The sequence below is a fragment of the Cenococcum geophilum genome (assembly GCF_001692895.1).
Source record: "Cenococcum geophilum 1.58 unplaced genomic scaffold K441scaffold_5, whole genome shotgun sequence".
Taxonomy (NCBI): Eukaryota; Fungi; Ascomycota; class Dothideomycetes; order Gloniales; family Gloniaceae; genus Cenococcum; species Cenococcum geophilum.
Genome location: NW_027137563.1, coordinates 5,027,673 through 5,052,625, shown reverse-complemented (window position 1 = coordinate 5,052,625; position 24,953 = coordinate 5,027,673). Strand labels below are relative to the sequence as shown.

The window sequence follows — 24,953 nt, the reverse complement described above, 5'->3', positions numbered from 1 at the left end:
AGACAATAGACTATATGTTTATGAAATTTAAGCGGGCTGCGGAGGATACTTAGCTGGAAAAAGCCTTATATTTTAAGTCTGGTATTGACTGCGGATGGGCGAAGCTTAAAGAGTACTACGTTAAATTAAATATAACACCTGTCTATTGAGCTGCCCTAGCTTTTTACCCATCCTATAGCTACGACTATTTTAAGCGATACTGGGAAAAGGCGATAAAGAAGCCGCAATGGCATAAGGATATGCAGTCAGCCGTTTATGGTCTATTCAATGAATATTAGCGGCAGGCTGAAGTTGAGGCTTAAGCTCAAGCTGGACTTTTAGAGGACGATGACAGCGGAATTGACTCTAAAGTTAATGAATATTTTTTATTTAGGAAAAGATCAATTAACGCATTAAATGCGCAATAGAAGAAGGCTAAGACAGCTAGCGAGCTTAACCTTTTTTAAACGCGGACAATCTATGCTGAAAATTTTGACGTCGCGAATCCTCTTAGGTGGTGGAGCTGGCATCAATCTAAATATCTAGTTTTTTATTAGATGGCACTAGATCTCTTCTTTATTCCTGGTATAAGTGCCAAGTGCGAGAGAGTTTTTAGCCAGGCAAAGAAAATAATTACAGACGAGCGCAATCAACTATCACCTAAGACCGTTGGGGCTGATCAGCTTCAAAAACAGTGGCTAATGAGAGGCCTGGTAGTGTAGGAGCGTGTATATAATAGGAGAAATAGCCATATCTACTGCAACGCCATCAGTCTAATGAATCCATTTCAGTGGTGCAATTATTACTAATCAGACCATCAGACCTAGACCGACCGGCCTGCTAACCACAGACAGACCTAGACCGACAGACCGACATCCTATACAAACCCAGACCGACAGACCGAAGAGGCCGGTCTAGGTCTGTCGGTCTGTTAGCCACACTGCTCCAGATCCCTCTTCTGACGAGCTAAACAAAATTATCACCTAATTTGAGCAGTTTGAGTATATATAAAAACCAATTAATCAGCCAGAGAGACCCTTGTGTGAAAGTTGTTGAATTTTTCACAAATGAGCAAAGAAATTGTGGTGGGCGTGGTTGCCGTTGTGGTGGTGCGGGAAGATTTAGGTACGTACAGTATTTGCGGCTAAAGTCTTTTGTAGAGGGCTAGGATATGCAAGTGCGAGCGCGCTTTCGTTTCATATGATAAGTTGATTATATACCTGCTTCTTTGTCCACTTCGGCACGCTTAGCTACGGGGCCTAGGTTTACGGTCGTAGGTCATTGAGAATGTCACCGCCGGGGAAGGGGCAACACAGATGCTAGGAACATATAGCGGCGATTCGTTTTTCGGTCGAATTCCGTTCTCTTACCGCCTACCCCATGTTACCCATCCTCATGGTACCCATCCTCACGCGATATGGCGGACCTGAAGTCTCCAGTTCCGTTCTCGTATGATATGGTAAACACGAAGCCTCCCGTTTCGTTCTTGTATAAAGGGCGCAGATTTCGAACTATCCCTTGCACCGATAGTGTGTTCGGAGTTGTGGCCCGTGCACAGCAACACCAAAATCGACGAGAGTTTATGGCTTCAAGTTGGTGTTCCTGGCTGGTTGCGCACGGGCCAGAGCTCCGAACACATAATTATCGGTGCAAGGGATAATAATTTTATTATGATGTCAATCGTTCTGTCCGCTGCATCCGTCCGGGGCCGCCAGACCTGTATTGGCTGCTCGAGACCCAGCCAGTTTCGGAAGCAAAGCAGGGCGTCCAATCAACGACTTTCAAGTCCGCGGCCGCTCGGCCTTATCGGGTCATGAGAATCCCTTTAAAGGAAGCATAACCCCAACAGTGCCTCATCCAAGGCTTCACTCTCTACCTAATATTTGTCAGCATCGAAAATCAATGCCCAAACCTTTTAGCCCTGCCGTAGTTGGCGTCACCAAGCCCAGCCTTACACCGCGCAAAGCTTCTTCATCGTGAGCTACAGAAAATTAAGGCGTTGTATACTTCGCGATCAGTAGATTTTCAAAGCTCGGTCCAGGAGGCGGATTTTAGCGTTGCCATATATAGAATCTGCCAGTAGATTCTTAGTCAGCCTGGCGTAGTTTAGCGCACTCACCGCAAATCTCAATCTCAGGCCCTGTTCACTTTTTCCTGCGGCAGGATAAGCTAATAGTTAAGAAGGGGTCCCGTTCACTTTTACCTGCGGCAGGAAGCCTCCTGCCACAAACTTACCTTCCAGAGAGCCTATCGTTCACTGGCGCGTGAGACGGGTATGCCTCGCGTTGTTTCGAAATCCCGCGCCTCCTTCAGCTTAGCCTCTTCTGTCATTCTTGCGTCTTAGATAGGCGCAGCCAATTCGATATATTTCCGACAAGCAACCAGCCCGTACCTGCAGTCAACCACCTGCAAAACAGCCCTCGCCCTGGACGAAATCAAACTCGAAGCAGAAACCAAACATCGCGCCAATTGATTCTGGAACGGCACTATGGACAGAATAGGCGACTTTCAATACATGAGTCCTACCGAATTCTCAAAAGGAGAAGTGCCATGGTGTTTGCAACCGGAAGAAATGCCGACGACCTCAGACGCCGAGCGAGAACGTTTGCAAGAATTCAGACGTGTCTGGCTCCAACTTATCGACACTCGCATTGCTTCATACGAGATAATTCCAATCAAACAGCTCACACCATCGTCGCCACTTATGGCTGAGAGTCGCTCCAACTCTAACGCCGGCTTGGCCAGCAACCGCGTTTTCGGAATCGCAGAACTTCTGGAAAAGATACTCCGCCACGCCAACAGCTCAGCACACCTCATCGCTTTAAGTGTCTGTCATAAGTGGAAAGATATAGCTCTGCATATCATGAGACCATCTAGCGTAATCCATGATTTCGCTCATGCTTACCCCTGCCCGCCAGTCAAATTTGGTGATCGAGTTCCCCAACAGCTTAACTGGCTGCCCGCCACGACCGAAGAGTTTGACTATTTAGCTTTCGAACGCGAGCAAAATTTAGGATGGGAACGCGACGGTATATATCGAGGCATGCTCCGCTTCCAAGAATCCGATAGGCCCAATATCATTAAAACAGTCTGCTACCCGGGACGAATTACCATGGCATCGAACGCAACTTCCGATCAGATCTATGGAGCTAAGTTTTTCTACTATGAGCAGTTGCTGTGGAACGATATCCAGCTGGATTTCCATTATCACGCTAGGCACGTCCATTTACCGAAGTGGGTCGATGTCACGCAATTTAGGTTAAATGCGTATTTTGCGAACCTAATTCAAGATGCATTCGAAGTTATTAATGGTCTATATGAAATCAGCCTCCAACCTTTATGCCCCATGGACAGTGGGTCGACTTGGGATTCGTTGCCACTAGCGGCTATGAGCTACCTCGCCACCCAATTCATTACGCAGCCACCAGTTATCTCCCTCAACGTTAGCACCTGGATCCCAATGATGGATAAGCCACGAGTGCGGAAGGCCCTACATATTGTTAACGTGCGAAACGATAATGGCATCCGCGTTTCGGAGTTATTGGTGGCAATGAAAGCGGCATCGGGCTTAGCTATTGAGCACTGGAAATACTGGGCAAGGCTACTATATGCCGCGGTTAAGAATGGTCACCCAAAACAAGATTTTTGGGTTGTAGACGGAAGACCAAAGCTGCTTATATCGTTGGATCCATTTGTGAGTGGAGAGTCGAGCGCGACGTCGTTGCACTATCTTTCTTGCATGCATGCACTTCCGGACAGGGACAAGCGTCAGGAAGAATGGTTACCGAAGAAAATATGGTACCCCGAGACACCGGAGTAGATGCAGTAACCATAGTGTCAATAAGGACATTGAACTATATTGCGACGGGTACCCAGCACAGCAAGTCAGTTAGGGTGCGCATGACATTTTGTTCTGAGCTGTAGCACGCCGCGAGTACATGACGGAGACTATCTGCTCCTACCAGCGCGTACAACCCCACCAGCTCCAACTACAGCAACCCCTATGTATCATTTACACACCGACCGATAGCCCCCAACGACACCCTACTTTCCGGACCCGAAATATCACCCGTTTACATATTCCCAGGAAGGAAGGAAGGGTAAAAAATAAGGCGGCTACATAGGCAGAGACACGTGTAGAGGCTATCGGGAATATAGCTGGGACCCGATGCAGAGCTTCGTGTAGAGCCTCCGTACGCAGAGCTTCGTACAGAGCTTCGTGCAGAGCCTCTAAGTAATAAGACTATATAAGATTATATAAGATTGCGTAATTGGCATATAATTTTACCTTAATTGCATGTCAAGGAATATACAGTTAGCTTTTAAAGTTGTTAAGTAGGTTAACTGCGTGTTATTTAACTTTTAAATATGTCAAGTAGGTCAACTGCGTGTTATTTAACTTTTAAATGTGTCAAGTAGGTCAACTGCGTATTATTTAACTTTTGAATGTGTCAAGTTGGTCAATTGCGTGTCGAGTTGGTCAATTTGCATGTCAATTACGCGAAACGCGCTAAACAAAGTCCACTTGAATCTCATCCTGCGAATATTTTCCCGATGATATAATTATATAAAGTAATTAAATTATAAAGGCTAACTTAAAGTACTGCGTTTAAATCGTCAACTTATTTTAGCGGGCGGTGACTTTTTATGCCAATCATTAAAAGTACGCCAAACCACCTAGGTAATCACCTAATCACTTAAACACCTGCTTTGGCGTTTAACGACGCGTCTGTAGGGCCGCGAATAACCTCGTCATCCAAAACAATGTGCCAAAACAGTCGCTCATGCTAACTCTCCCGTATACTCGAGCTATTGCAACCAAGAACAATGGCTCCCCGCGCGCAATTATCTGTGCCCACTAATGGCGCACTTCCTCACGGTCACCGTCTACCGTCAACAAACCCAGAGGTCTCCCGGACAATATCCAGGCTCTCACGACAATCCTTGATATCTCTAGCCCTTCAATGGCTTCACAAGAAACACCGCGCCTTTTGCGAACCATACCTCACCGCCGACTACAGCCTTGGAGACGCCGACATCGATGACGCCCCTTACGACCCAGCACAGAGCTGCGAGGAACTGCAAGAGATATACGAGGAACTTCAAGGCCGTAAAGGCGGCCGAAAAGAGGTTGCAGAGCGGATACTGGAAGGCGATTGGAGGCATGGACTGTCATTATACCAACTTGCCATGGCGGAAATCCAATATCTGCTCGACCACCCGACATCACTACGATGGAGCGCTCAACGGCTGGCCAAGATCGAGAACTCCAAGAGGAGGAGCAAGGACCTGGAGATGGACAACTCCGCAAACCACCTTCCCCGCTTCCACGCGCAGACCTTCCTCCTCAACCTCGTGCATGAGGTGTCTCCCTTAGTTAAAGCGCACTACTACCTCACCCGCATCAACTCCATGCCCCTCACCCTCCTCCGCGTCTACATCCACGACTCGCCATACAGCACCGAAAAATCCCTCCACGACACCCTCATCACGCCTCACAGCAGCTACAGCAGCGACGGCTCCAAATCCATCTTCCTCGTCTTCCCGGACGGCTCCCCCTTCACCTACGTCTCCACCGCCACTAGCCTCGGCCAGGCCGTCGGGGTAGAAGGCCGTAGCCTGCGCAAAATAGTCCTCGACGCCGTGCCCAAGGCCCTCTCTAAGCCCGCGGCGCGCTACACCCTCCAACCGACCTCGCTCTCCGCGCGCTCCCTCTCCACACTCCTCACCCTCCGCGGGCCCGGCCGCAGCAACGCCGCCGCAGGCGGCTGGAGCATCTTCGCCGCCAACAGCCTCACCCCGAACGCACTGGACTTCGCGCTTGGCGGGCCCGACACGCTCTCCTCCCCTTCCTCCGCCGACGCAGCCGCAGCCGCAACCGCCAACAAGGAAAACGCCGCTCCAGCCGCCCCGCAGCCCCCGTCCCGCAAACGCGCGCCCCACACCCCCGACTCGCCCGCCTCGAAGCGCCGCAAGCAGGTCGCGGCGGGCCGCTTCGGGCGCTCCGCGCGCCAGGGCGACGGCCAGGGCATCGAGCGCTTCGACGTCCGCATCGACGACGCGTTTCCCGCACTTCCTGCCCCTGTCGCCGCCGCCACCGCAGCAGCAGTGGCCGCGCAAGCACTCCCAGCTCTAGATCCGGCTCCGTCCCAGCCCGCTAAACAGCCGTCGAAGCGCCCCCGCCGCTCCCGTGCCTCGGTGCTGGATCGGTCGGAGGGCCGGCGCGGCGCTGCTGGTGGGGATGCAGGTGCGGGTGCGGGTGCGGGTGCGGGTGTGGAGGGCGCGGCGTGGTGTCCGGACGTGCGGATCTCGTTCCAGGGCGCGCATGTGTTTGCGGGGATTCGGCAGCTGGTGGAGCGCGGGGTTGTGGACGGCGAGGCGATGCCCGGGTGGATGACTGGGGAGGCGGGGGTGAGCATTGGGGTTGTGAGGGGGGGGCGGATCTTGGGGCAGGGGGAGGGCGGGGTGTAGGGGTGTTTGGTTTTAGGGGAAGGGGGAAAGGGGAAAGGGGGTTGGGTGCGCTGGCGTTGGGTTTGGAGTTTCTTGGGTGTAGGGGATGATTTGGGAGGTGGGCTTAGATACCAGTTGGCGGTACGTTGTGGAATTAAATGTTATTGGCTTCGAGGAATTGGAGCTCTTCGGCATCTATATAGAGGCGCGGGTAACTGCTGATGGCCTGAAGTAAGGCACGATACGTTGGCATATGAAGCGAACCCAAAACTCGACGTATCTCTTGCCATCATTGTGGACGCTGCAAACACCGCCACGAAAGCATACGCACGTTTTATTAACAATCGGATTTGTACAACCGCTAAAGTACTTCGGCGCGTCTTGCTTGGTCGGTCTTGGGTTCCGGAACACGGGTTGAGGGCTTCCACTTCCCTCCCTCGTTCTCGAGAAGAAGTATAGTGTACTGGCTGTCCCTTATCGGTTTCTCGAACAACATGTGATTCTGAGAGAACCAGTGAAATCAACACCAATGAAGTCTTTCCCAGGCTGTGGCTAGCGAGTGCCAATATCTACTAAGTAGAGTATCGAACAATTGCATAACTATAGTTGATTACAGTAACCGGATTCAAAGCCACAAAAAGAGTGTTTTTTCCATACGAAAAACGTCTTGCAAACTGATGGCCGGCTGCACGAAGCCGCCATATATGACAACAATCAATTCCAAAAGCCCTGTCCCTAACCAAAAGAAGCACATTAGGGTATCCTAGCGTCCCTACCAACGCCTCCCTACCCCATCCAATCCTACCTCACTTCCTGAACGCGCTCCCGACCGCCAGTTTATTGATCCTCTTCTCATCCTCCGGTGTTATATTTTTGGCATTAAACTCACCCGGCTGCGCTCTAAACCCTTTCTCATACCATTCCTCAAAATGTTCCATCTTAACCTTGTGATACGGAATGCCCAGATCGCGTGAGACGCGGTCATCCCACGCCGTCATAGAAAATGCCGAAACCTCGTTACGGTTCATTCCCATGAGCTCGGTCTTGCGATCGTCCTCATTCCGTTCCCGCTCGAGCATCTCCATGTATTTCTTGCCAGACCTCGCGCGTGGCCGGCGTGTTGCGGCAGCGATGGCGTGGTAGTCGAGCTCGTAGCCTAGGCTGTCATAGGTCGGGGAGCCGTTGGGACCTTTGTTGAGACAGCGTTGGACCGGGTCATCCTCGGTGCTGGAGCTGTCGGAAGATGACTCTGAGGGTGGTGACTTTTTACCCTTTGACGCTGATCCGGAGGCCTTTGGTGGAGGCGCTTTGGGTTTCTCTTTGGTCGCTTTTGCGGCTTTAGGCTTCTCTTTGGCTGCCTCTGTGGCTTTAGGCGCTAGGTCTGCTTTCTTGGTTCTTTTAGACAGAGGTTCGGGGTCTGGCGGGCTTGCCTGCTCCTCTGAAGCTCCACTCCTCCTCTTGCTGCGTCTCACGGGTTCAGATGCTTGTTTAGATTCCTCAGCCTTCCGCTTCGACCCCTTCGCCGGCTTCTTGGCCTGCGCCTTCTTCCCTTCCTTTTCCTCTTCTTCCTTGTCTTCGTCGGCGCTCGCTTTCTTCTCGGCTTTCCCAGGCTCTGTACCAGCCAAATCAGCACCCTCCCTCCCCAACACCCACGCCACCTTCTCCATCTCCACAGCCGGGACATCAAGCCTCGCTCTCACTTTCTCCACCTCCTTACATAAACTCTGATACTCTTTCATCGTATACCCAATCTTCCTATCCCACCCCTTCCCCTTCCCCTCCTCCCAATGCACCCACCTGAACAGCTCATCCGAGAAGAACGCCACCGCGTCAGGCTTGTAGACGCTCAACAGCAAGGAGGCAGTAGCAGGGCCAATACCTTTGAGCTTAACTAAGATCTTAGCTGCCTCGACAGGGTTGGAGGGATTCCCATGACAATGCCCGAAGGCATAGCCCGTCGTGCCACGGAGGTCGCTTGCGGGGTTGGAGGAGACAAGGGAGAGCAGTTTCGGGCGGAATGTGCCGTGCTTGCTGTATGAACCATTAGCTCATCTGCTTACAGCGGTGAGTTTATCTGGGGTTGATTTGGCTCTGTGCTTGCATAGCACTTCAAGACATCCGCTATATCAACGTCGATAGGAAATTAGAGATACATACAGTTTCCACTCGACGAGGCTTTCCACCTCCTCTTTCTCCAGGAATCCATCGAACTCTTTCTTACGTTGTGCGACTTTCTCTGGGATCGACTCGAAGCGCAATTTGTCGAGGTCGTGGAGTTTTGCGGGGACTGCGTCCTGGTAGCGTGCGAGGATGTTATTGAAGTCGACGCGAGAGATAGTATGCGCGGAGAGGGAAGCCATGACATTTATCGCGTATAGGCAGATATAAGCTGTATAAAAATACTCTCCTCGAGCGAGGGCGTTCTTGTGCTATAGACCGTGGAGGCTTTGTTGAGTACCTTGATTATTGGTCCACGACGTACGACGTTAGGATCTTGGAAGAACGCGCTTGAGTTCACGAGTTCACGTGATCCAACCATCTCAAGAGCTGAATTGTATTGAGCTTCTATTGCACGGTAGTTTTTGAATATCATTAAGTGGAATATACTAATCATTACTATACTAATTGCAGGTCCTTAATCGATCAAGCCATCCATAATCATCCCGTTACTTCAAACCCCCATCCATTGAACATTCTCACCCCATAAACTTTTCAAGGTAAAGCAGAATCAGCCGAAGAATTGCCAGATAAAACATAATCCCAGTACAAAGAGTCTTACCTTGCAAAACCACAGTCTATTTCGGTTTCGGAGGTCTTCCTCTTCCCCGCTTCGCCGTTCCAGAAAGACTCAACAAAGGCGGTCCACCCACAGGCGGTCGTCCCACAGGCGATTGTCCCACAGGCGGTCGTCCAACAGGCGGTCTTCCAACAGGCGATCTTCCAACAGGCGGTCTTCCTAGAGGCGGTCTTCCTACAGGCGGTCTTCCTACAGGCGGCCTTCCTACAGGCGGTCTTCCTACAGGCGGCCTTCCCACAGGCGGTCTTCCTACAGGCGGTCGTCCCACAGGCGGCCTTCCCACAGGCGGCCTTCCCACAGGCGGCCTTCCCACAGGCGGTCTTCCCACAGGCGATCGTCCCACAGGCGGTCTTCCTACAGGCGGTCTTCCTACAGGCGGTCTTCCCACAGGCGGTCTTCCAACAGGCCTTGCCGGCAGTACCGGCAATCTCGCCGGTATCTCATCTTCACTTTCGCTCTCGGAAGGGTCCGATAGCTGAACTCTAGGCGGCCTGCTGGGCCTACGAGAGCTATTGGACGCCGTGTCGATTACGACTTTTGTCGCAGATGTGGTGGATTTTGGAGTACTCTGATTCTGCTTTGATGCCGCAGATACAATCTTGATCTTCTTCCCAGCCATCCCGGGGCGGGAAAGGATGGAATTATTGGGTTTTGGAGGAGCAGGATGCAGGGAATAATTGATCGCGTTGAATTTGGTAGGTTTTGGATCTTCGGTCGCGACAGTGTCAATGTAGGCGTCTAAAGATTCGTTACCAGACTCCTGATATTCGTCCTCGTCCTCGCTGACCACCCATTCTGCCGCCATTAGTTTAGCTTTTCTATTTTCCTCGACTGCCTTGGCTTCTTCGGCTTTCTTCTTCTTACTCTCTTTCAGCAGTGGGGCAGCAGATCTCGCGAGTTCGATAGCTGAATCCGGCGGCTTGGCTACAGCAATTGACGTTTCATCAGCATTGAAGACACCACCCTCAGACATGTTAATCGTGGACATGTTACCCGTGCTAACTCGCATATGACGGTGTCCAGGAGGCCGAATTTGTGCCGGAGATTGAGGATTAGGCATGGTTTTCCGTCTTTCAGCACGACGGTTGACGTCCCCCTCTCTAAAATCCGGGGGTAGCTCTGATGGTAAGTCTCCATCTTTTTGATTCTTTCTTGCAAGCCAAGATGAAATACGCCGACCGCCACCAGAGCCATTATTAATCCTGCTGGGGTATTCTTCTTCCTCGTATTCTTTGTCATCGGAATCAACAGTGATTTCTTCATATCGAAGTTTTGCCTTTGCAGCGCCATTTACACCACCAGACATCTTGCGTCGATGCCTAGACTTAAAATCCTCATCGTCTTCTACACGGTACCGGAATTGATTAGTCGCTTTTGGCTGCAGACTAGATTTTGGTGCGCCATTTGATATAGGTACGACATCGGACTGAATGATTGCCCTAGTTCCATCATCTGCTCCATCACCACCGAAGCTTGGTGCAGCCGCCCGTTTGGCAGCTTCTTGGGAGGCTATCAAAGCGAGTTTTTCACTGCTAATAGGCAGTTTCACTACTCGGGACTTTCCTCTCATCGCCGCAGCCACCATGATATAGCGACCAATTTTCCTGGCTTCCTCAAGCTGCCTCTTTTCTTTTTCCTTTTGGAATTGTTTGGTTGCACCGCTCTTCGGTTGTGCTAACGGACGCCCATCATCTTTCTTCCGTCTCTTAGAGCTGATCAATTTTATTTGATCGTCATCATCAGACTGACGAGGCCTTTTCTTAGACTTGTCCGATCGAGGTATTTCTGCACTAGGATCCGGGTAGAAGGAAGCGTCGTCATCATCCAAACGATCAGGCTGATACCCATACATAACCGCAGAAGGATCAACGTAACCAAGATGTAAGTTGGCATCTTGCTCATGGTGCGATTCTTGACGTTGAGTGTACGGCGATACGAAAAGGCCAGACTCGTCTCCCCGAAGTGAAGGATCTATGAGGGCGTCATGGAAGCCGTTTGTACCTCCATTTGAGTCATCTACAGGAGAATACTCAATTCCATTCTGGGCCGCTTGATGTGTGTAGTGCCCACCTCCGTCATCCATATATCTATCGTCAAGAGCGGGGTCACTCTGTTTGGCTCTTTCGGCTTCTTCTTTACGCCTTTGTAACCTAACGCTCTTTAATGGAGCGTCAACATCTTCTCGCAGCCAGTTGAGATTCGATACGCTAAAATCTACAAGGCATTCCATACTTCTCACATCCGCTACTTTTCGTGTATCGTGCCCCAGCAGCGTGCCCTTGGGCTCGTAAGGCTTCTGGCGAGGATCGCGCCGACACGCACCCGTGTTGCATACTCTTTCGCAGTGGGGGCACTTCCAGTTCGGATTCTCCATAACCGTCAGCGGCATCAAGTCGTGCGCTCGAAACAAGGTGCCATAGCAGTAGGAGTAGTCGCAATTAGAACAATTTGCCATCTTCCACTTTGGATGTCGGTGTAAACAGAAATGACATGACTTATGGCTGCTCAGCCATTGCTTGGACTTCTTCTTCACGGTTTTCTTGACTGTTCCATCATCGTTAACCAGGATCTCTTCCTCCTCGGATTCTTCTTCCATGGGCTTCGGCTGTGTGATATCTATCCATGGTCGAAGCTTCAGTTGCTCCTGGCAAACCTGGGCGAGGGTTTTCTTTCCGAGATAACGTCTCTCTTCTGGGAGTGGAAGAGGGGTCTTCTCAGTTACACCTCCGTCGATTTCGAGCACCTGTTGTCTCCATTCCTCGTACTTATGAATAAGATCTTTCCACTTCCATTGCTCAGTCCACTTTAGATCTGACTGGCAAGCACAACTGCGGCCCATTGCGTAGCATTCCATGCATACATCGTAGGGTTCCTCACTTTCAGTCCCAAGCGCGGTGGTACAGCTCTTGCAGGTCAAGAACCTATTGAAAATGTTCCCTCGACAATAAGCGCATGTGACGTTACTCTCGTACGGAAGGAATTCGGGATGTTCTCGAGATTCCGGAGCAAACATCTCCGATAGCATGATAATCTTGTACAGATCAAATAGCCTTTTAAAGTCCCTCTGCACTTGGCGGAGCTTCAAGCTAGTGCTCAATGCCTCCGCTTGTTCGCCACCCAATTGCATTTGAGCTTTAGCAGACTTAAGCAATCCCGAATATTTGAGAAGGCTGTAGTATACGATCGCCTTGTTTTTATACTGCTCGTCGCGACAGACCATCCGGGCGTTGGGTAGCGCTTCGGTCATAGCCATCTCGAGTGTCTCAACCGTCGTTCGATTCCATGCAACCTTCATTGTTCGAGTTCCACGATTCCACACCTGATGTGGTGCGAGTGGTGGAACGAGGATGAAGTCTCCAGGTCTCTGTTCCACAACGTAGGTCTTGAATGGTGCTCGCTTCCAAGCGATCAGTTGCGCAAAATGATTTTCAACCTCTATATCATGGCCAAGGATAGAGAGCCAATATTCTGAGACTACCTGACGATCTTTCGTTTCCGTCATGAACCATATTGAGGACCCCGGCCGTTCAGGCTTCCCGTCCTCGCCCACAGCATTGACAGTTCCAGAGGCCTCAACCATAATATTATGTCCCAAGGAGGCGCACATCTCTCGATGTGCTGGGGTATACGTTCCCTCATGACCGACGTAGCACATTAGGTTCTCTGCGCGCATTTCCAAAGGTAGGCTACTCATTAGGTCTCCAGCTCTTGCGATTCCTCGGCCTTTGCGTCTCCCTGTAGCATTTGGGATTGATTCATCAACCGAGCCAGGTCCGCCAACATCCCCCGTGCTTTCATTGAGATAGAAAAGACCTGCAGGGATATGCTCTTTTAGCTTGTCATGCCAAACAGGAGGGCAATCGATATCTTTCAGATATATCCTCTGTCGGTTTTTGTCACGGTAATTTTCCGGTTGATCGAAGAACTGATCTGTGAGCCGTCCCATATTCTTGAGATAGTGTTTGATCGTGAGAGGGAGATTGTCTTTGATAGTCAAGTTGCGTGCATTCTCGACTAAACACGCGTTGGGAGTTAGTACGATCTCTGAGCATGGCTGACTTCAGGTGAACATACTTTTATCACCATGGTTATCCCTAAGCCATTGCGGAGTGAACGTCCAGGGATCCAGCAATTCATCGAAGCCGTCAATGACTAGAGGTTTTCCTCCAATAACTACATGAAGGAGTACCAGCTTCTCGAATTGATCCATGCCCTGCTGAGCGATCATCTCGCAAGAGATACGGTCAACATACTGAAAGTTCTCGGCGTTTTCGACGAATGTTCGCAAGTCGAAGTCTGGTGGAATGGGCTCAAAAGATGCCCGAGGTCGTTGTGCAGGCATGGTTTGCAGGAGTTACGACGAAAATTATGAGGGCTAACCAACACCATGTATGCGATCTGCACAAGGCTGCAGTTATAACTGTCTCATGATAGAGCAAATGCGCAGACGAGACCTAGACGCGACAAGACGAATCAGTGAAGGGTGCGGAGAGATATCGTGAAGCTGAAACGAGGCTCGGGATGTCGAGCACGGGCCACTGGTAACTCTGGCCAGATCCGCGTCTCCAACTCCTCGACCCTTCAGCCGGTTATAGCCTTGCCCCTCCACCGCCTAAACGTAAGAGGCACCTTGTGCAAATAAGAGCATTTCGTAATTGACACGCGGAAGCTTTAGATGCACTCCTTTTAATTAGCCAATGCCAGGACACAAGTGAACCTTCATGTGAATTTTTAAAAGGGCAACTTATACACAACTGTATATAAGGTGAGAATTTCTTAGTGTTTCTCCTACTAATGCTTAAACCACCAGCACTTCAACTCCCGACAAAATATGTCCTGCAATATAGAGTAGCATTAACAGCCATTTAGGGATTCGGCAAGGGCAAGCTAATAGCTCTGCGATGTCATGAAATCTGTTTTCTTTTATAATTTGCTGAAGAGCTGGGGCATTTCTCTTTTCTTCGGAAGCAATTAATCACCGCCAGAGTAGAGCACGACCTTCATCTCAACGTGATAGCTCTTTCCTATCGTCCTTTTTGGCACTTGCCGTGACTGATTGCCTTCTACCATCATGGCATCAATCTGCACTCTTGAAGCCCGTCGGCTTTGTCATTTCAGAAATCACGCACTTCATCCCTTGAATGAGGTGTCACGATTAATCCCAAGCCGGTTTGGTCCTCACCGTGTCTGGATTGGATGGAGCCCAAGCACCACCGTTCACCAACAGAGACCTTTCCATCAATCGAAATGGCGCCAAAATTACGAACAAGAGAAAATTCTTCATCTTTCCGGATCTCAAATCAAAATTAAAAGCCCATCCGTCCCCCGTCTTACGTGTCTCCAACACTCCCGCCTGACAACCTCCTCAGCATTACAAAATACGGCCACTAATCATCCGCCCCTGCCTGCTTATACACCTCCTCAAACTGGAATACTCTCATATCTCCCCAAGCAGATGGTTCCTTACGCCGAACTTATTCGAATCGACAAACCAACAGGGACATATTACCTTTTCTACCCATGTCTTTTCAGCACCATTATTGCGGCAACCATCTGCACGCCGATAGCGTCGCCTTCATCTATCATTGGCACTGCAGCCCTCTTCTTCACCGGAGCTCTCGTCATGCGGGGAGCCGGATGCACCATCAACGACCTCTGGGATCGTAACCTTGATCCCCATGTCGCCCGTACTCGTCTTCGTCCCATCGCCCGAGGGGCCATTACGCCTGAGGCAGCAATCATTTTCACAGGGGCACAACTTCTGACCGGACTAGCTGTTCTCCTTCAGTTTCCCACCGCGTGTTTTTGGTACGCCACCCCATCTCTGGCCCTGGTGGTGACCTATCCGTTGGCCAAGCGCATTACATACTATCCGCAGTTTGTTCTTGGCCTCACCTTCTCATGGGGTGCCATAATGGGTTTTCCAGCCCTTGGTATTGACCTCCTCTCAAACCAGCCCGCCTTAGTTGCGGCGGCATGTCTTTATGCCAGTAATGTCGCCTGGACAGTCCTCTATGACATGATATATGCCCACATGGATATCAAGGACGATGCAAAAGCTGGCATCATGAGCATTGCCCTAAAGCACGAGAACAATACCAAGGCTGTATTGACAATGCTCGCGACTACTCAAATAGTGTTACTGGGAGCCGCTGGGGTCGCTGTTGATATGGGACCAATCTTCTTTATTGGAGCTTGTGGGAGTGCAGCTATCACTTTGGGAACTACGATCTGGAGGGTCAAGCTGAAAGAAGTTGCTAACTGTTGGTGGTGGTTTAAGTATGGATGTTGGTTCACAGGAGGCGGAATCACCCTTGGTCTGTTAGGCGAATATTTTGCTCAGTTCGTCGGTCTATACAAATCCGACACAGAGCTCACCAAATAGGAAGTTCTTTCTTGCAACGCGCTTATCTAGGGTTACTTACTTCGCGCCATATCTCGTTCAAATGGTATCCTAAAATTTCGTTAATGGTTAGCACAGTCGCCTCTCCAAAAACTGAGGTTTCGTGTACATTAAACAACATATAGGCTGGGGCCGCGGACCATGTTCATACACACCCAAACAGATCTCGCTTATTACATAGGAGATCCTTAAAACGTGAACAAGCTGTGGCCACCCATCGCAGAGCCGTGTCTGGATGCCGACTCAATATGATTTTGGGACTGTGCCTGATGGCAAGGTTTGAATGGCTTAAAGCCGCCGGGAAACGGCCCGGTAGGTAAGGCCTCTCATAATTATGCGATATTGCCAATAATCCCCAGTTCAGCCAAAACAGTGTCCAGTTTGAGAGGTTGCCTCCTAAAATCATGCGCTTTCATCTCGACAAGGCCCTATTTGTAAACCTGAACACCAAGCCCCACGGACCTACTATCTCCGTGGCATGCAAAAATACACGGTAGAAAATTTATTAAAACATTTCATTTGTTTGTACCGCATTTATTCATCTATCCTCGCTTCCAACTCTTTTTTCAAACAACTGCGCAGGATAGCCTTGAAAAAATCGTTTGAAGTTTGGAAGCCCAACGGGTACACTCGAACATAAGTGAGGTAAACGGGAGAAAATGTTTCATTCATACGAACAAAGCTATCATGTCCATAGGACTGCAAATACTCGAAAGGTGGGCCTCGCAATTCGGAGTGTCGCGCCTGCCCAGTTAGCACTCAAGAAGTATTTTTTAGGCCTTCCTTCATTCTCTCCTTTTCCATCCATCCATCGCCAAGATGCACTGCACACGCTCTCTTACGCCGCCTTTTTTGTTGGCTCCGGGCGCCAGTCCCAGCGTTTTAGGCGCCTATACGCTCAAGGATAACTACACTCCTTCATCGTTCTTTTCCATGTTCAACCTCTTTACGGTCAGCAAGAAATCTCTCATGGCATGCATGCTTAGCTTAGCTGATAAAACGATCTTCCTCAGGCTACCGATCCTACGAATGGTTTTATAAAGTACTAAAAAACCTTCAACCCCAGTATGGAGAGATTAAATGAGAGTTGTCAAAAAGGAGGATCAAGAATGAGAACTCTGTCTGATTGAGAGCGACTCTCGAGCCTCTACATATACAGTCACTATCAGCGGCCAAGACACCCCTGATCTATACCCAATATAGGAAAGCTAAATCGACAGGGGTAGTCACGATCGTTCGACAAGAGTAGACGTTAACTCAATTCGTCTCTCCTACTGGATATTTTGACCAAGCCACGGCCGCTTCTCAAGGCTTGATCTCTTCGACCGCATCCAGCGTCTACATTGGTGTTGATCATAGCAACGCTGCATCCAGTGGACGTAGCAGCATCCGCATCCAGAGCAAAAACTTGTATACTCATGGCTTATTCATTTTGGACTTCGCCCACATGCCAGGTAGCATCTGCGGTGAGAATGGACACAGAAGCAATGAATCTCTAACTTAGCTAATTTAAATTTGCAGGAACTTGGCCATCTTTCTGGACTTATGGATCGCAACAGACTTGGCCTGTTGTCGACCTGGTGTCGATCACTACTATATTAAAGCTAAATCAGGGGTACCTTGGCATCATGTATAGATATAGTCTCTTTTCTTCGTAGATCAATCTACACACGAGTTTTCCTGTTCGACACCTGTCAATGGAGAGATAGGTAAGCTTTATCTCATCATCTCCGAAACAGAAGTGTCAGAATATTGATTGTTAATCTTGCCTAGTAGACGTTATTGAAAGTTCGCAAAGTGGAAAAATTAAGTCACTAAGTTACGCTAGGAGTCCGTACTCAGGCCATAAATAGTATGGCACTTCACACAGCGGACGGCTGCACAACAAGCGGTGTCAACGAAACTGGAACGGTCACGACGAGCAATTGCTATGTCAACGCGGCAGGACAATCCAGCAACGCGGGATGTGGTGTTGCGGTGTGTGCTTCAAGGTTTTCAACCATTGAGAGGATTTGCTGATATCAGTGATCTATTTGGACTGGAACGGCGTGGATCCAGCGTGGAGCGCCGTTGGAGCGCCAGTTTACATTTATCAATTATAGGAAAGCGCTAAACCTACAATTGATAAACGTAAACTGGCGCTCCAACGGCGCTCCACGCCGGATCCACGCCGCTCCAGTCTAAATATATCACTGGCTGATATATTATAGAGCGCGAGCGCCTCATTTTACGGCGCAGCATTTAACGCTGTCGGTGGCGGTGTCTACGCAATGGAATGGTAAAATACTCCATCCCTTACTTAAAATCATACTTACGCCTGCTGCCAAGATGTCTTCTGCGTCAAGATCTGGTATTTTCCCCACACAGCTATCCCCAGTGATATCACGAGCGGTTCTCCGAATCCAAACGGTTGGGAGTTACCACAAGCCAATTTTGCCGGTAATAGTGGTCGCAGTAATGAATGAATGAATAATGTAGTCCACGGGCTAGTGACCCACACGGGCCAGTGACTCACTCCACCAAGAACGCGTCTCTATAGCTTCGAAAACGACCTTGCTTGTAGGCTTGAATAGCTAGTTCAAGCCTACCTTCTTTGCGTAAGGCTGCTTGTTGTTGTGGTGTAGTTATAGCAGTAGTAAAAAAGATTCGCGACGCGTTCTTGGTGGGGTGAGTCACTGGCCTGTGTGGGTCACTAGCCCGTGGACTACGTTATTATGAATATTGCTTACATAATGACTATCACGAGTTTCGGCATGGTGTTCCGCTCAATCGTCATCCTCAACCTCGCCGCGTCCTGATCGTCCTGGAAGCCTTCCTCCCCCCATCTGTACATCATTCCTTTTCATAAGCTCTTGCTTCTATCCTGCTACTAGTCCTGTGCGAATCCATAACCTCAAGCACTCAATTCTCTCAATATTCACTGGCCCAAGCTTTATCCGTTGCCATGAGTTTGTATGCCGAGCGCCCGAGAAGATTCGTATCAAGTACCGTAGGATTGGATAAAGCAGGGGAATTGGGGATAGGGTGTGGATATAATATCAGGGTGGTGGTGGAGTGTTGATATCAGAAGGATTATCGTATTTAGAAAAAATAACCGAGCTCTATGTATATATAAGAACGCTCGGCGTATATATAAGCATATACCCCTAAAATCTTACATTTTGATTGTCTTCTACTACCGCTAAAGCTTTATATATATTCTATATATATTGATAAGCTTATGAATAATTTATTCGTTCAGGTTATTAAATATTCAACTCATATCACAGCCTTATGAATGAATATATTCAAAAGCTCTGAATATTATTCATATCATTGCGATCACTTACTGGTGGCTGCAATATCGACCCCTACTTCACCAGCCACCAAATTGTCTTTGATCTAACTTTCTGTGGTGACTGGGCAGACAGCGTCTAGGGTACTACTTCTTCGTAGTATGTTGGAGGGCTTGACCTCTGAATGCTAAATGTAACATAGTTCCGCTTTGGCCTCTACTTGCAGCGCATATGTTGCAAACAACCCACTGCCTTTGCTGAGGCTTATTGGCGTATCAATTCCCTAAAGGTCTACCAGAGTTTATAGGCGTCTCAATACCTAATTGTCAAATAGTGGATGTACGATTTGAGAGAATGCGTTTTGGCAGACGGGCAATAGCAAGAAGAGATGGGCTTATAACTTGTAACTACAATTCAGATAATTTTTTATAGTTAGAAGTATTTGAGATTTTTGCATGCTCACCAGATCCACAGAACTGCTTTATGTAAATAGTGGCTAAGGAAGTTTTCAATTCCAAGTCACAAGCAAATCAGGAAGCATCTACTATTGGATGCTATAAAGCTGCATGCCAATGTAACGAAAGGAGTCCGTGTTATCGGATGATCAGATTCATGATCTCAATTACACTAGGCTCGCCGCATGCTGAAATACGATTCACTAGGTTGTAGCATGCTTATTTGATCGCCGCAGATAGTCCCTCTCTATCAATCAAGCACAAAGGAGTGTCGACACGCTTTCCCCCTTCAGGTCACCGTCCTTTCCGAGATCCAGCAGATACCCGGAGGTGGGCAGAGGTAGTTTGTCATGCCGGAGATTGTGGACAAGAGAAGAAGATGTGGATGCTTCCGAAATACGATGAAGAAGTCTCCATACCGATTAGCTGGTAAGAGCCCATGACACACTCGCCGCTTTACAGATCTGGTTATGGTATGGCAAGGCAGGCCTTTAATATCTAGAGCGGTTAGAAAAAGTAAAGTCGCTCGGCCGAGAGGCTCGGTATATGTAGGAACAAACCTAGAAGCGATCTATGCAAGATCGATTGTATCGAGAACGTAACCCCAGTCTGCGCTAAATAAGAGTGGCATGAGGCGGGTGTGCATACAAGCTGCGGGACCATGCAAGGATACACGGAACCGCGCTGGCGGGAGACCCTTCCGGGCCCAGGAAGGCCAGTACCATACCGATCGAGCGGGAATGCATACCATTGGACTATTTTCCTTAGAAGGCGAACCCATCTAAATTATCTGGTAAACTTATGTACAATCTATCCTAACGCTTCGCCTAGTCCGAACATCTTGACAGAATTCCGCCACGCGCTATATCAGATCTGATTAGCTGAATGAAAGGCAATAGTTGGTATCTACTTACGCTTCACATACATCCTCCACTGGCACCCCCTTAATCTTTGCTATTGCATAGGCAACATGTGGTATTGTTGCGGACTCATTTCTTCCTTTCACCATCATACCTTTGCTCCATTTCTCCTTCTTCACAGCTTTCGGAAGCGGTGGCGCATCTTTCAGAAACTTCGCAGAAGCGTGGCTTGGCCGCATTTCGCACTAGCGCAAATATTAAAAAGCTAAGATGGCAAAAGAATATCGTAGTGAAGCTTACCCATGGCCCATCTGTCTCAATTTGCAAGTTTTCCAGTGGTATCTGTCTGACAACCTCAATGTTCTCCTCCGTCTTCATACTACAACCATTGACTCCTACATCAAGACCCAATTCTACCATTCGCTTCATTTCCTCAACGGTGCCCGTGAAACTATGCACTAGGCCTTTCTTTGGCAGATTCGAAAGTCTCGCGACTAGTAGCCGTTCGAAATCTTCGCTAGCTGCTCGTGAATGTAAGAAGAGTGGAAGCTGAATCTCAACCGCAAGATCAAGCTGGGCCTCGAAGTACTTCAGCTGCTGCTCTTTTGGCGTAAGGAATAGCCGGTCATAGTCAAGACCGATTTCGCCAAAGGCAACTGTATAGCCTGCAGCCTTAGATGTCTTGGCAAGTTCACCGAGTGCAGATATTAGAGCAGAAGGACCTCCGGGGAAGCTGTCAAACTGCTTTGCGGAGCAAGGGTGTACGCCTACGGTAGCATAGCAAAGTCCAGCTTTCAGAGTAGTCAGCACCTGCCGAATATTATGGGCGCCAGCGCGGGAAACAAACGGTGATCTTTTGCAATTCCAATGNCATGTTCTGACTCCTTGAGGTCTGAACCGGTCACCATCATCTTCCTACATCCCACTTCTAGAGCTCGTTGCAAAACGTCCGCAAAGTCATCTTGATGGCTCTGTTTCCCGTGGTATCGACCTCGAAATACCGGGTCACCTAAATTGATGCCAATCTACGAATGGTCACTAAAGTGAATTAAAAGTCTCTAGTAGCTGAATACGAACTAACATCGACGTATTTTAGGCCATCTTGAGTCCTCAATCCTGCAAGGGCAGGATCAGATAGATTTTGGGAGGAAGCACTGGCAGAAGCGGAAGCAGTAGTAGTCCCGGAGGACATCCTAACTTCTAGTGCATGTTAGTAGGGATGATCATCTCATTGCTAGCCCGCTGCCTACCAGACGAGTAGTTGTATCCTGTGGCGGGTACTGAGAGCCACGGTAAGAGCGACCTTTGGTTAGAGGCCGCGAGTCTAAAATGCGATAGAGCTCTACAGCCAATCCAAAAATTCCCAGATGCTAAAAGCATACGTCTGCAAGGTTGAAAACTTAAAAGATAGAGCTATGTTGGTGCACTTAATTTTGCCGATTCCCATGACTCTCAAGGCGGTGAGGTAATTTGCTCGCCTTGCCTTCAGCCCTATAGAACCTCAGCCCCTGCCATGAGCCCTACGCTTTCTTTCTCACCTCAAACATCGCATCGCTTCTTCCGATAATCTATAGCATCAATAACACGCTGAATTTAGCCCTTCATACATCCTAGCAACCTCAAATGATCTATATCATATGCCTTCCAAACTTGTAGGAACCGTGGCGAAGATGCGACCATGACCATGAAGGTGTGACTCTATGTTAAGTCCATGACCGATCCGGCATACCCTGCTAGATTATTTTAGCTGTTTTAGTATCGAATTTCCTCTTCACACCCTAATCAATCTCGAAAAGACACATCACTCTACTGGTGGCTTTTACTTTCTCAAATTATCCGGAAAGATAAGGAACATGGTCTACGAATATTTGCTTTTGGAACCCACACCAGGTTCTACCACGACTCAAGTTCTCGTAAAAAAGAGCCATTTCAGCCCTGGGGTAGCACGGCCTTCTGAGTTGGACTGTATGAATTGGGTCAAATACCCATGCTCATGACATGAGGCGCTCGGGTTGGAATCACAGATTAAAGCCTACGTTTGACCTTCATCTTGGTCTGCTGGGAACGAATAGTCAGATACATTGGGAGGCTTCAAGTATATTTTACGGGCTGAATGGCTTCAAACTGTTGATTGGAGTATTCACAAAGAGGGTGGGACGACCCTGGGACGCACCCTTACCGTCTCAGACTTCAGTAGAGTGTTTCAAGAGAGAAATGCACTGCGGAAGCTGGAAATTCATTTTTGTAACCCTCGTTAGCATGCTATTGGCTGCCATCAAAAGGAAATGGGTTTCAACCATAACAGACTCAAAGAGGCTGAGCGAGTTTTTAGCTTCGCTGCTCCGGGAATTGATCTTGTGTTTGGGGTAAATGGTAAGCCTGTATGGGTTTATTCTCTCCGTCGTCATATTCTCTGATAAAGCCAACGGAGTCGCGAGAGTCAATTTCTGTTCTTTCCGATCATGAAGGAGTAGTTGAGGGTCTTACGATATTCGGCTGGCAATATGTGAAGATAATTCTGATAGCACTAATAGAGATGTCTATGTACGTGTACTAATGGAGTGCAAGTGGCAGTGATAGGTGATTTGGGCATTAAGTTACAGGAAATATGTAAACAAAGAGCTACTAATCACGGGATCAAACCCACGCCTAGAAGCTTCAAGGTTCCCCCATAACTGATAATATAAGAGTAGAAAATGCCGAAGATATCTGTGATAGGCCGATATATTACAGCGTTAGACGCGAAGTGAAATTTACCAGTATTTTATGCCGGCATTTCTTTCCTCCAGCTCCGTCGCTTCATTCTGCCTAGTCCTCACAGGGTTGACCGTGCTTCCCACCTTTTGATATCCGGGCTTATGCCAAGTCAGTGCTTTCCACAAGCCAAAAATGTCGCTCCCAAATATTTGGCATCATCGGAAGGTAGCAGAAGGGTCGGCAAAAGCCTGTTGGATTTGTTACAAACCTTCGACAAGCGTCTTGATCACGCCGGATAACAAGGTAATAATGCCGGATGTAAACGGCAAAGCTTAAGGCTCATGCCTGGACAGGATTTCTTCTATATCTGTGTCGGCCACCTGAAAGACCGAGCGTTTTGTCAAGCTGATGCAGATGAGGTAGCTGCGGCAGCTGTAAAGAAGACAAAGGAAGAGCTTGATCGGGAAATTGAGAAGGTGAAACAGGAGTACGAGGAAAAGCAGAAACGGAAGAAAGAGAAACGGAAGCAGAAAGAGAAGGACAAGGATAAGGACAAGGACAAAGACAAGGATAAAGATTCGAAGAAGCAGGATGAAGACGAAGACAAGCAGGACGAGAAGGCCAAAGATGATGAGGTTAGTATGGGATATTTTGAAAGCTTATGACACTAACGCACGCAATTTCCAGATCAAAGCATTGTCGAAATCTAAAGACGAGCAGAATTCAGATGAAGGGCCTCGCATCTTCTCGCTACACAAGTACGTTCGGACCCATTTTTGCACCCTAGCCGACCCACTTCTCATTATGCTGTGTACTAATTGACGCACGTCGGCCAGGAACTTCTACCAGATGCGACTGGACCGTATACGTAATGCTGAAATTGCCAAAAGGAACCGAGAGCGGTTGAAGAACCCAGCAAGCTTCCCGTCTGTTCCAAGCGGAGATCTTTGATAGACATTATACTTAAACTTGCCGTTTTTGGCGTCTATTAACCTCATTCGTGGCCGGGCAGGCAAATCATCTTGGCAAAGTACTCGCCTATTTATTTAGCATTGGCCAACAGTGATCCGATTACGGCGGCCAGCCCTAAAGCATTCACGAAGGGATGTAATATGCAGTCAGCATTTAGCGACCGCAGACAAGGCATGCTTACAGTTGGTGTGGCACAAAGATGCATCTGCGCAGTCACATCGGAGCGGAAGCTGATCCGTTTGCTGGAAGATTAATAAGTTTAGACTCTCTTGGGGCGTATAAAAAGCAATCTGGTCAGACGACTTTGCTGACTGCATGTGCGGAGATTTGCGGGGGTTGTTCGGTAGCACGGTCAGTCTCATTTTTCAAACCGCCTTTGTTCACAATTACCTCCAATGAATCCTCGGTCTCTGAGCATCTTTAAATCTGGCTGAATTTTTGGCTTCGGAATACATGAAAGAACGCGCACACTCCATCAAATCAAATATCTTATTCGCTTTCGTCGATCTGTTTTTGTCTCAACCCCCCACTTCATTCCGGTATGGTGGTCTGCCAACTATTACCTGCTCGGAGTCCGGGAGCAGACCCTCGAGAGGCGGTAGAATCTTTCAAGATAGTGCTCACTCTGCGTCACTTTGTACCCGGTCCCGCTCGTGGCTTCTTTGATTCCCCGCAATGCTGTTCCGGTTGCCGAGATGTCAGGGTTTGGATCAGATACCGCTTTGCTAAATACGTTTACTATTGCGCTTACGTTGGTCAGCACAAGCTGGTGTTGATTAAGTTTATCGGCGATGATAGCTTGTGGCATTTGAGATACTACTGTTGTACTGTCTGTTGTGTGTGAGACTCCTGTACAAGCCAACATCTCCACAATACTCACCGCCCATATAATGCTAGCCACGAATAGGATCTCCGCCATACATGTGGGCCAATCGTAGGTGCTGTTTGCTTCTTGCATTCTAATCCCAGTCCCTCACCCCGGTCGCCTGAGGCATTCGCTGCAAGGCAGCACTTGACAAGCCTGGCAGACTGAAGCTATAATTCGTGAGCTGCGGCTATCATGTT

The 24,953-nt window shown here is 48.8% G+C and overlaps 8 protein-coding genes across 8 annotated transcripts; 5 read left to right on the top strand and 3 right to left on the bottom strand.

The window, feature by feature from the left end:
- Positions 1-2,467: 2,467 nt before the first annotated feature.
- On the top strand, positions 2,468-3,799 carry K441DRAFT_674106 (uncharacterized protein; the record flags this gene model as incomplete). The annotated part of the gene is made up of 1 exon (XM_067650713.1): positions 2,468-3,799. One exon carries the CDS (start codon positions 2,468-2,470, stop codon positions 3,797-3,799), a length of 1,332 nt encoding a protein of 443 aa, XP_067508687.1.
- A 983-nt stretch (positions 3,800-4,782) lies between these two features.
- Positions 4,783-6,450, top strand: K441DRAFT_603483 (CHL4-domain-containing protein; the record flags this gene model as incomplete). The annotated part of the gene is made up of 2 exons (XM_067645306.1): positions 4,783-6,063; positions 6,259-6,450. The coding sequence occupies exons 1-2, from the start codon at positions 4,807-4,809 to the stop codon at positions 6,448-6,450; spliced, it is 1,449 nt and encodes a 482-aa protein (XP_067508686.1). The 5' UTR covers positions 4,783-4,806.
- A 520-nt stretch (positions 6,451-6,970) lies between these two features.
- K441DRAFT_628582 (uncharacterized protein) lies at positions 6,971-8,838 on the bottom strand. Its single transcript, XM_067646202.1, has 2 exons — positions 8,587-8,838; positions 6,971-8,460 (listed from the first exon to the last, which is right to left on the bottom strand). The coding sequence occupies exons 1-2, from the start codon at positions 8,787-8,789 to the stop codon at positions 7,236-7,238; spliced, it is 1,428 nt and encodes a 475-aa protein (XP_067508685.1). The 5' UTR covers positions 8,790-8,838; the 3' UTR covers positions 6,971-7,235.
- Positions 8,839-9,224: 386 nt separating this feature from the next.
- Positions 9,225-13,568, bottom strand: K441DRAFT_733807 (uncharacterized protein; the record flags this gene model as incomplete). The annotated part of the gene is made up of 2 exons (XM_067654263.1): positions 9,225-13,240; positions 13,301-13,568. The coding sequence occupies 2 exons, from the start codon at positions 13,566-13,568 to the stop codon at positions 9,225-9,227; spliced, it is 4,284 nt and encodes a 1,427-aa protein (XP_067508684.1).
- A 270-nt stretch (positions 13,569-13,838) lies between these two features.
- K441DRAFT_603475 (4-hydroxybenzoate polyprenyl transferase family protein) lies at positions 13,839-15,800 on the top strand. Its single transcript, XM_067645305.1, has 2 exons — positions 13,839-13,991; positions 14,096-15,800. Exon 2 carries the CDS (start codon positions 14,298-14,300, stop codon positions 15,609-15,611), a length of 1,314 nt encoding a protein of 437 aa, XP_067508683.1. The 5' UTR covers positions 13,839-13,991; positions 14,096-14,297; the 3' UTR covers positions 15,612-15,800.
- A 4,009-nt stretch (positions 15,801-19,809) lies between these two features.
- On the bottom strand, positions 19,810-21,497 carry K441DRAFT_653669 (Mg-dependent DNase). Its single transcript, XM_067647566.1, has 7 exons — positions 21,470-21,497; positions 21,301-21,419; positions 21,067-21,244; positions 20,520-21,010; positions 20,274-20,464; positions 19,920-20,221; positions 19,810-19,848 (listed from the first exon to the last, which is right to left on the bottom strand). The coding sequence occupies exons 2-6, from the start codon at positions 21,409-21,411 to the stop codon at positions 20,170-20,172; spliced, it is 1,023 nt and encodes a 340-aa protein (XP_067508682.1). The 5' UTR covers positions 21,412-21,419; positions 21,470-21,497; the 3' UTR covers positions 19,810-19,848; positions 19,920-20,169.
- A 260-nt stretch (positions 21,498-21,757) lies between these two features.
- On the top strand, positions 21,758-22,771 carry K441DRAFT_653668 (uncharacterized protein). Its single transcript, XM_067647565.1, has one exon. The coding sequence runs from the start codon at positions 22,218-22,220 to the stop codon at positions 22,587-22,589; it is 372 nt and encodes a 123-aa protein (XP_067508681.1). The 5' UTR covers positions 21,758-22,217; the 3' UTR covers positions 22,590-22,771.
- A 78-nt stretch (positions 22,772-22,849) lies between these two features.
- K441DRAFT_260838 (DUF1742-domain-containing protein) lies at positions 22,850-23,977 on the top strand. The gene is made up of 4 exons (XM_067640820.1): positions 22,850-23,219; positions 23,270-23,551; positions 23,604-23,674; positions 23,753-23,977. Exons 1-4 carry the CDS (start codon positions 23,109-23,111, stop codon positions 23,865-23,867), a joined length of 579 nt encoding a protein of 192 aa, XP_067508680.1. The 5' UTR covers positions 22,850-23,108; the 3' UTR covers positions 23,868-23,977.
- Positions 23,978-24,953: the final 976 nt, after the last annotated feature.

What these genes read in the sequence shown, in the direction of transcription:
- K441DRAFT_260838 (XM_067640820.1), top strand. Translation starts at nt 23,109, where the DNA reads ATGTCGCTCCCAAATATTTGGCATCATCGGAAGGTAGCAGAAGGGTCG. An exon ending in TGATCACGCCGGATAACAAG is followed by an intron (nt 23,220 to 23,269) that starts GTAATAATGCCG and finishes ATGCCTGGACAG; the next exon opens with GATTTCTTCTATATCTGTGT. An exon ending in AGAAGGCCAAAGATGATGAG is followed by an intron (nt 23,552 to 23,603) that starts GTTAGTATGGGA and finishes CGCAATTTCCAG; the next exon opens with ATCAAAGCATTGTCGAAATC.
- K441DRAFT_653668 (XM_067647565.1), top strand. Translation starts at nt 22,218, where the DNA reads ATGAGGCGCTCGGGTTGGAATCACAGATTAAAGCCTACGTTTGACCTT.
- K441DRAFT_628582 (XM_067646202.1), bottom strand. Translation starts at nt 8,789, where the DNA reads ATGGCTTCCCTCTCCGCGCATACTATCTCTCGCGTCGACTTCAATAAC. An exon ending in AGCCTCGTCGAGTGGAAACT is followed by an intron (nt 8,461 to 8,586) that starts GTATGTATCTCT and finishes TGGTTCATACAG; the next exon opens with CAAGCACGGCACATTCCGCC.
- K441DRAFT_603475 (XM_067645305.1), top strand. Translation starts at nt 14,298, where the DNA reads ATGGCATCAATCTGCACTCTTGAAGCCCGTCGGCTTTGTCATTTCAGA.